Here is a 9,039-nt window from a genome sequence, read left to right on the forward strand (position 1 = left end):
ACGGTCGGTGAGGAAGGAGGAGAACCACCGCATCACAGTGCCTCCCACTCCCAACCCACCCAAACGCCGCAGCATGATGCTGTGGTCCACAGTATCAAAAGCCGCTGAGAGGTCCAAAAGAACTAGGACAGAGGAATAACCCCTGTCCCGGGCCCTCCAGAGATCATTCACCAACGTGACCAATGCCGTTTCCGTGCTGAATCCGGGCCTGAAGCCCGACTGGAGAGGGTCTAGATAGACTGTTTCCTCCAGGTGCCGAGGAAACTGCTGTGCAACCACACTCTCAACAACCTTCCCTTTCAGGCCATGTGGGAGGCCTTGGACGGCAGCGTGGGCTGCCCGGGACCCTGGGCGGTGGGTACACAGCCTGGCCCTTGTGCTCCCGGGTGCTCGCTGGAAGATGTTGGATGGTGGGGGCCGAGCGTGCAGGGGGCATGGCATAGTGGCAACGGCAATTGGCTGGGCTGCCTCACTGGGGTCCCACCATTTGCTTGCCTGCGGCCGCCACAACTGGAGTGCACAACTGGAATAGGGGACTGGAGGCTAAAACATATAAGGAACGGTTGCTGGAATTGGGGGTGTCTAGTTTAACGAAGAGAAGGACGAGGGGGGACATGATAGCAGCCTTCCAGCATCTCAGGGGCTGCCCCAAAGAAGAGGGAGTCAAGCTATTCTCCAAAGCCCCTGAAGGCAGGACAAGAAGCAACGGATGGAAACTGATCAAGGAGAGAAGCAACCTAGAACTAAGGAGAAACTTCCTGACAGAGAGAACAATTAACCAGTGGAACCACCTGCCTCCAGAAGCTGTGATTGCTCCAACACTGGAGGTATTTAAGAAGAGACTGGACAGCCATTTGTCCGAAATGGTATAGGGTTTCCTGCCTGAGCAGGGGGTTGGACTAGATGACCTCCAAGGTCCCTTCCAACTTTATCATCATCATCATCATCATCATCATCATCACCATCATCATCATCATCATCATCATCATCATCATTATTATTATTATTACAGCAGGTGGCCTTGCAATCACCTGGCGCATCCAGCAGGCCAGATCGCGTGCCTCCCCCCATGCCTCTGTCTCTGCCTGCTGCTTGGAGGGCCAGCCCGAAGGTTGCGGCACTCGGACCCACCTGTGCTGCACGGGCTGCACAGTCCCCGCTATGTCTTGGGCATGGAGGCTCCCTGCTCTTCCCGTTAGCTGAAGCTGCTGTGGGTGGGATGGAGGGCGGGAGGGAGGCTCATCCAAATCTGGGCCCATAATGCTCCGGATCCGGCCTGTAGGCCTTGTGTTTGACATGTCTGACCCAGACCGATTGCTAGGAGGTGAGCCAGACATACGTGAGTAAACCGGGATCAGCCTTTGAAGTCGCACCCGATCCCAATTCTTCTCAGGATTTCTTCTGCTTCTTTTCCAGGAAAGTGGGAACTCTGAGGTGATCCTGATGATCCTGGATCTGGCCAACCTCAACTCCGTGCGAGCTTTCGCAGAGACCTTCTTAAAATCGGAGCCCCGTCTGGACATCCTCATCAACAATGCTGGTGGGTGCAGAGCAGACCTCCGCCCGGGGTGTCTGGGCGAGGAAGTGGGAATATTGTGGGGGTGTCCAGGATTTCTGCTGATTGGTGCAGAGTCACCCAGCTGGCTTTAATGCCTAAGGCAGGACTAGAACTCACCATCTCCTGGTGATTGGCCCAAAGTCACCCAGCCGGCTTTCGTGGCTTAACCACTAGCCCAAATTGGATGCTTTACATGAAATCCTTGACTTATGACCTGATGAAATCTGCCAATTACGGTTGTACGTTGTGATGGTTGTAAAGCAGGTCACCCTGTGGTCAACATGATTTTACAACCTTTTCTAAGGTGGTTGTTAAGCGAACCGGTTGTTCACTATAAGTATTTTTGCTGAAAACTGCAAGTAAATGTCTTTTTTGGCAAAAAAAAATGTCCTAAATCACGGTCACTTGACATGTCGCGAAGAGCAGGCTGGTCGTCAAGCACCCAGAAGGCGATCATGTGGCCACAAGGGGGAGCCACTGGAGCTTTGGAACCAGTTGGTAATTACATCCATCGTAAGCTTGAATGATCACAAAGTTACCCCTTGTAAGGTGAAGACTACCTGTAATTATTTTTCTGGCAGGGGTCTTTAAGGCTGGTCAAACTGCTGATGGCTTTGATGAGGCCTTCCAGGTCAACCACCTGGCCCACTTCCTCCTGACCCACCTGCTCCTGGACCGGCTGAAGCGCTGTGCCCCGAGCCGGGTCATAATCTTGGCCTCGATTATGCATTGCATTGGGAAGATCGACTTTCGGACCATCCACAAGCCGGGAGAGGGGTTGTGGCAGGTCATAAATTCGTACAACAACAGCAAACTAGCCAACATTCTCCACACACGAGAGTTGGCCAACCGGCTGGAAGGAACCAACGTCACCTGCTACACGGTTGATCCAGGTGAGTGGAAGTCCGGCTCAAATAAGCCCCAGATGGAGACACCCCCCAGGTCCGTCTGGGGCTCTGCCAGGCATTTCTTTCCCACTGGGGCCCCCCTCAACCCCCTCTGCAGAGCCACTCCGAGAGTTTCCTCCATCGAGCTCAGCTGTAGAGGGAAGCGTCTCCCCCATTCTGGGTCCAGGAGCTAATAGAATCCAAGAAGCTTAAAGTGGGAAGGGCCCTTGGAGGTCTTCTAGTCTAACCTGTCTAAGGCAGGGATGAGGCTTTCCCCAGTCTATTGCTCCTCTTTGTCCTCCTCCTTCTGCCTTTTCTGTTCCTCCCATCCTTCCTTCTCCCTTTGCTCCTCCTCATCTCCATAAATGCCACTCATTTCTTCCACTGATGATGTAACCTAGTTGGGTGATGAAACTAAACTGCAAGAAAACAGCCAAACTCAGAGTGGACCAAAGAACCCCACACTTCAACCCTGAGCTACAAATATTCTATCAAAACATTATTATTTAATGTTGTTTATTTGAATGTATTAGCCACCAGACCGCAATGGATTTGTGTGTGCGATGCAGCACACGTGCACACGCAAACACAAACACAACCCATTGCCACTCAACACTAGCTCTTGCTCTTCTGAAAAATCTGTGTTGCCCAAATCTTCCGTGATTCCTTGGGGAAACAGGTGCTGTGTGAAGGGTGCATACGGGACCTCCGCCCCGCCAAAAAATCCAGGCAGCCTTCCATCCTCGCCCTGCTCTCACAGCCTTTGTTTTTAGGATTTGTTCAAACTGAAATGACTCGCTCCCATCCCCGTTGGGTAATTTGGCTGATTTGGCCCATCAAGCCATTCCTCCAAGACAGCGACACTGGCGCCCAGACCACCATCTTCTGCGCCACCGAGGAGGGCATCGAGAGGCTGAGTGGGCAGTATTTCGTGGACTGCCGGCCGAAGGTGCCCTGGCCACAAGCCCGCGATGACCAGATGGTTAAGATATTCTGGGAATTCAGCGAGATGCTATTGGGATTGACCACTCCACACGGGAAGGGACAGAGACAGAGTTTGGAGTAACTGCAAGTGGGCTTCTGATTGCAGGTAGCCCTCGACTCACAACCATCCATTTAGTGACCTTTCAAAGTTGGAAAAATCAACTTATCATCGGTGTCAAGGTTCCGACTGACAAACCCAACCAAGTAAACACTTTCGAGGCTTTCCGAACTCTTAATGTAAAACTTTATTGAGTACATCATTTTGGCACCCATGCAAGCAAAATCAGCTCTGGCAAAACCCCACCCAAGCCCCATATAGTAAAAGTATAGAATTCCCCTTCCTCCTTCTTGATCAGGTCACGTTGCCCAATTAGGAGGGAAAATATTGTTATGAGAAAGTGTCTCTGGGTCTGGCCAGACATCTGGTGAAACGGCCTTGGTTCTCACGGTCTGCTTTCTTGATCTTTTGAAGTCTGCATTCTGGTCTCCTATCCCTCCCCCCTAGTTTGTTGACAAGCTGGGAAGTAATAATAGTCAGACCAGCAAAAACATGCTTCAAACGTGACAGGCGGACCCTCCTAAAACCTGGAAGGAACCTGAAAAATAGTAAACACATATTAAAGCCATTCTTCTTTCTCTGCTTCCTACTTAAGGGGGGGAGGACTGGTTTCTGGAGATACTTTGCATGAAATCTATTTATTAAACATTCTGCTCTGATGTTGTGGGGTTTGATCCATCTCGCTTCTGCTATTGGATACCTTCTCCACTGTACTAAGTACTTTAGTCTCCCCTTATGGGTCCAGTTACATTCTTTGTCCTTCCTGGATGGTAAAAGCCCCCAGGATGGTGACCAGCATGTGAGTTCAAGCAATGATTAATATATCACAGTGATGGTGAACCTTTTAGAGACCGAATGCCCCAAAACTGGCCCCACCCCTGCTCTGCCCCCACCCTGTCGCCCACCCCACCTGCCCGCAGGGCCACTCACTGCCTCCAGGGCCCACCGCAGATCGCCCAGGCAGCCCAGCAGCACCATGGCGCCCACTCCCTCTGCCCGCGCCCTGCAGCATCAACTGTGCGGGATGAGGCGTGAGGGCAGAGTCTTGTCTACGCTGCCTGGCTGCCATGTCCTTGGCTGCGCTGCTCCGTGTGGGCCACGCTCGGGGGCGACTCCTCCAGGGGGGTTGCTGGTGAGGAGGGAGTCATGGGGGGAGGGGTGGCTGGGGCAACGGCACTGGTGCCCACAGAGAGGGCTCCGAGTGCCGTAGGTTTGCCACCACTGATATATCACTTCAGGAGGGGACATTTCTGGAAACCTTTAAGGAGGCCCTCATTCACCCCCCTCTTCAAAATACCATCGCTTGATCTTACCTGCTGGGACAACCTCTGTCTGATTTCCAATCTGCCCTTTTTTAGGGAAGTTTGGGGACAAGGTGGTGGGCTGAGAGCTCCAGAGGGTCCTGGATGAAACGGATTATCTGGACCCCTTTCAGTCAGGATTCAGGCCCAGTTATGGACAGAAAGGGCATTGGTGGTGCTTGTCAATGACCTCTGGCAAGAGCAGGATGGGGGTGGTGCATCCATCCCTGCTCTCCTTGACCTCTCAGCGGCTTTTGATGTCATTGAGTGTGGTATCCTTTGGGGCCAGCTACAGGGAGTGGGCTAGGGCTCAGTTGCAGAGTCTTGCGCTGGTTCAGCTCTTTTCTCCGTGGCTGGTCCCAATGGGTATTGATAGGGAGTGAGAGATCCAGCCCTCGGCCACTATCTTGTGGTGTACCGCAGGGCTCTGTACTCTCCCCCTCCTGTTTAGCATCTACATGAAGCCGCTGCGCGAGATTATCCATCACCTGTCAAGACTGCTAACATCGGATGTTCTTGCTTGCCATATGTGAAGAAGCAAACATTATTTAGCCTGCATATCACTTCTAGAGTTAAAGCAGACAATACTAGCCTAGTGGATGGGAAAATATGCTAGTTAACCATAACAATATTTCAGCACAGCACTGCCAAGGTCAGCTGTAACAGGAGGAGTAGGGGGGGACAATTCACACTTCACACTAATTAGAGAATGTGATTGATGACTGTAAAATGAAGGAGTGAGTTATAATAATAATAATAATAATAATAATAATAATAATAATAATAATAATAATAATAATAATAATAATAATAATAATAATAATAATAAAGTTGGAAGGGACCTTGGAGGTTATCTAGTCCAACCCCCTGCTCAGGCAGGAAACCCTATACCATTTCAGACAAATGGCTGTCCAGTCTCTTCTTAAAAACTTCCAGTGTTGGAGCATTCACCGCTTCTGGAGGCAGGTTGTTCCACTGGTTAATTGTCCTCACTGTCAGGAAGTTTCTCCTTAGTTCCAGGTTGCTTCTCTCCTTGATGAGTTTTCATCTGTTGCTTCTTGTCCTGCCTTCAGGGGCTTTGGAGAATAGCTTGACTCCCTCTTCTTTGGGGCAGCCCCTGAGATACTGGAAGACTGCTATCATGTCCCCCCTCGTCCTTCTCTTCCTTAAACTAGACATACCCAATTCCAGCAGCCGTTCCTTATATGCTTTAGCCTCCAGCCCCCTGATCATCTTTGTTGCTCTTCTCTGTACTCTTTCTAAAGTCTCAACATCTTTTTTACATCGTGGTGACCAAAACTGGATGCAGTATTCCAAGTGTGGCCTTACTAAAGCATTGTAAAGTGGTATTGATTGGGGGTGGGAGGATTCAGTTTTTGGCTTCACTATTGTACGTGCCGAAGCTATGTAGCAATAAAAGGATTCTTTAAGGTAAATAAGCCTCAAAGTTCTTTGAAAAGCTGCTTCTTTTCGGAACCATGACATAACCATGGCTTAAGGTATCGTCAGTATGTTGATGATAGTCAGGTCTATATATCCACTTTTGTGACCCGTGTGCTGCTTGGCTGCCCTCTAGCACTGCCTGGAGGCCGTGGGGGCCTGGATGGGGGACATTAGGCTTCAATTCAACCTCGGCAAGACTAAATCGGAATAGGACAGCTCACCACAGACAACTCGACATTGACAAAAATGGAAATAACATCGAAGAAACAGTGGTGGATAACATTTATCGTGTGGAATTATCCTGCGTGGAATTTTCCCACGGCAATATGGCCATATCAAGATGGCTGTGGTGAGTTTGCCATGGTGAGTTGTCCTAGATCCAGACCAAATGGCTTTGGGTGCATGCGGCCCCAAGAGCCAGGACTTTAACTTCTTTAGTTCAGGATGGGTGGCGGTCAAGCCTGGCTCAGCCTGGTCTCTTAGGAAAGAAACATGCTCAACTCCATTCATTGTGAAAAGACTTTATAAAGAGTACAGAGAAGAGCAACAAAGATGATTAGGGGACTGGAGACTAAAACATACAAGGAACGGTTGCTGGAATTGGGTCTGTCTAGTTTAATGAAGAGAAGGACGAGGAGGGACATGATAGCAGTCTTCCAGTATCTCAGGGGCTGCCCCAAAGAAGAGGGAGTCAAGCTATTCTCCAAAGCGCCTGAAGGCAGGACAAGAAGCAACAGATGGAAACTCATCAAGGAGAGAAGCAACCTGGAACTAAGGAGAAACTTCCTGACAGTGAGAACAATTAACCAGTGGAACCACCTGCCTCCAGAAGCAGTGAATGCTCCAACACTGGAAGTTTTTAAGAAGAGTCTGGATAGCCATTTGTCCGAAATGGTATAGGGTTTCCTGCCTGAGCAGGGGGTTGGACTAGATGACCTTCAAGGTCCCTTCCAACTTTACTATTACTATTACTATTATTATTATTATTATTATTATTATTATTATTATTATTATTATTATTATTATTATTATTATTAAAAGTAATAGCAAAGTACAGTAGCAAAGCTGTATCTAAAGCTTTCCACGCGAAGATTCCCTGATTAACTTTCCCTTCTCCATTCCACCCCTCTGTTATGTCCCCGTTGTCCAGTCACTTCAAAGAAGATGTTTTGGTAACTGTCCCTGCAACAGTTGGTTAGATGGGTAGGCGTTGCCCTCCATGCCCAGAGACAGCAGGAAGAGATCATTTTTTGTTTCCCCTGTGTCTTCCCACAGCTCCCCCCCCCCCGGCTTATGGCAGACTGGGATCTAGCGAAGCGTACGTGTGAGCAAAGAACGGCAGCTCTGACATTCTGCCCCCCCTTGAAAAATGAGTTATTCCTGAAGGGGAAGAGAAAAGAGATACAGAACATTAGTTAGGTTAGTCATATTCGAAGATGTTTTGGTAACTGTCTCTCAAGATTGAATCACTATGATGCCTGCTAGCTTCTATCACTAATCAACTTGCCATAGAATAGAATAGAGCTGGGACCTTGGAGGCCTTCTAGTCCAGCCCCCTGCTCAAGCAGGAGAACCTATACAATCTCAGACAAGTGACTGTCTAGCCTCTTCTTAAAAATCTCCAATGATGGAGCACCCACAATTTCTGGAGGCAAGCTGTTCCACTGGTTGATTGTCCTCACTGTCAGGAAGTTTCTCCTTAATTCCAGGTTGCTTCTCTCCTTGATTAGTTTCCAACCGTTGTTTCTTCTCCTGCCCTCTGGTGCTTTGGTCAATAACCTGACCCCCTCTTCTTTGTGGCAGCCCCCCAAATACTGGAACACTGCTATCATATCTCTCCTGTTTCTTCTTTTCTTTAGACTGGCCAAACCCAAGTCCCGCAGCCGTTCTTCATATGTTTTAGTCTCCAGGCCTTGGATCATCTTAGCTGCTCTTTTTCCATGGTCTCAACCTCTTAACGGGGGGAGGTGAAGGGGGGAAATGGAATGCCAAGAAGCCGTTCATGGACCGTGAGAGCCTGGAAACGGACTCTGGAATGCAGCCGGTGGTGACACGGACTCTCTCTAGCGGTCGAAGGAGGGGGCCCTACCCGTCTACATGTTGGTGGGTGCTTCTCTTGCCTTCTTAACTGCCTTGCGGGATCCTTTTGTTGGATTCCTTAGTCAGACTATTGACACCCTCCCTGCAACGGATGGGTAGAAGGAGAGGCGTTGCATTCCATTCCCAGGTCTGCGGACTCGGGATGTCTCAGGATGGCATGAAGATCACTTTTCCCCCTAGTCTTCCCACACCCCCCTCCCCCCTCCATGACTTATGGCAGACTGGCATCTAGTGAAGCATACAAGCATACATGCGAAGGATGGAAGTTCTGACAAGTCTTCAGCTGAACCCTGGCAAGACCGAGTTGGCTTTGGGTGCACAGAGCCCCAAGATCCAGGATTTTAGCATCTTCCGTTATGGATGGGGTAGCACTGCTCCAGACAGATCCAGGCCGTAACTTGGGGGTTCTGGACTTGAGGAGCAGGTGGCAGTCGTGATTAGGAGAGCCTTTGGACAGCTTCGTGTTGTGTGCCAGTTGCGGCTTTTCCTGGATCAGGACTCTCTACGCTCAGTCACTCAAGCCCTAGTCTTCTCACCGCTGGTGCTCTACATGGGGCTACCACAATGGGCTCTACATGGGGCTACCCTTGGCTTTGGGTGCACAGAGCCCCAAGATCCAGGATCTTAGCATCTTCTGTTATGGATGGGGTAGCACTGCTCCAGACAGATCCAGGCCGTAACTTGGGGGTTCCGGACTTGAGGAGCAAG

At 49.9% G+C, this 9,039-nt stretch overlaps 1 protein-coding gene across 1 annotated transcript in view; it reads left to right on the top strand.

Annotated features, from left to right (window-relative positions):
• Window positions 1-1,416: 1,416 nt before the first annotated feature.
• The window catches only part of LOC107300370 (dehydrogenase/reductase SDR family member 13-like), a gene marked incomplete at its 5' end in the record, with an annotated part of 9,560 nt that continues 1,937 nt past the window's right edge, over window positions 1,417-9,039 (top strand). The window contains 2 exons of the mRNA XM_029286986.1: window positions 1,417-1,540; window positions 2,140-2,451. Of these exons, the coding sequence (XP_029142819.1) occupies window positions 1,417-1,540; window positions 2,140-2,451 (436 nt within the window). The remainder of the gene's footprint in view (window positions 1,541-2,139; window positions 2,452-9,039) is intronic.

This window comes from Protobothrops mucrosquamatus, unplaced genomic scaffold (assembly GCF_001527695.2).
Source record: "Protobothrops mucrosquamatus isolate PMUCROS unplaced genomic scaffold, P.Mucros_1.0 scaffold6815, whole genome shotgun sequence".
Taxonomy (NCBI): Eukaryota; Metazoa; Chordata; class Lepidosauria; order Squamata; family Viperidae; genus Protobothrops; species Protobothrops mucrosquamatus.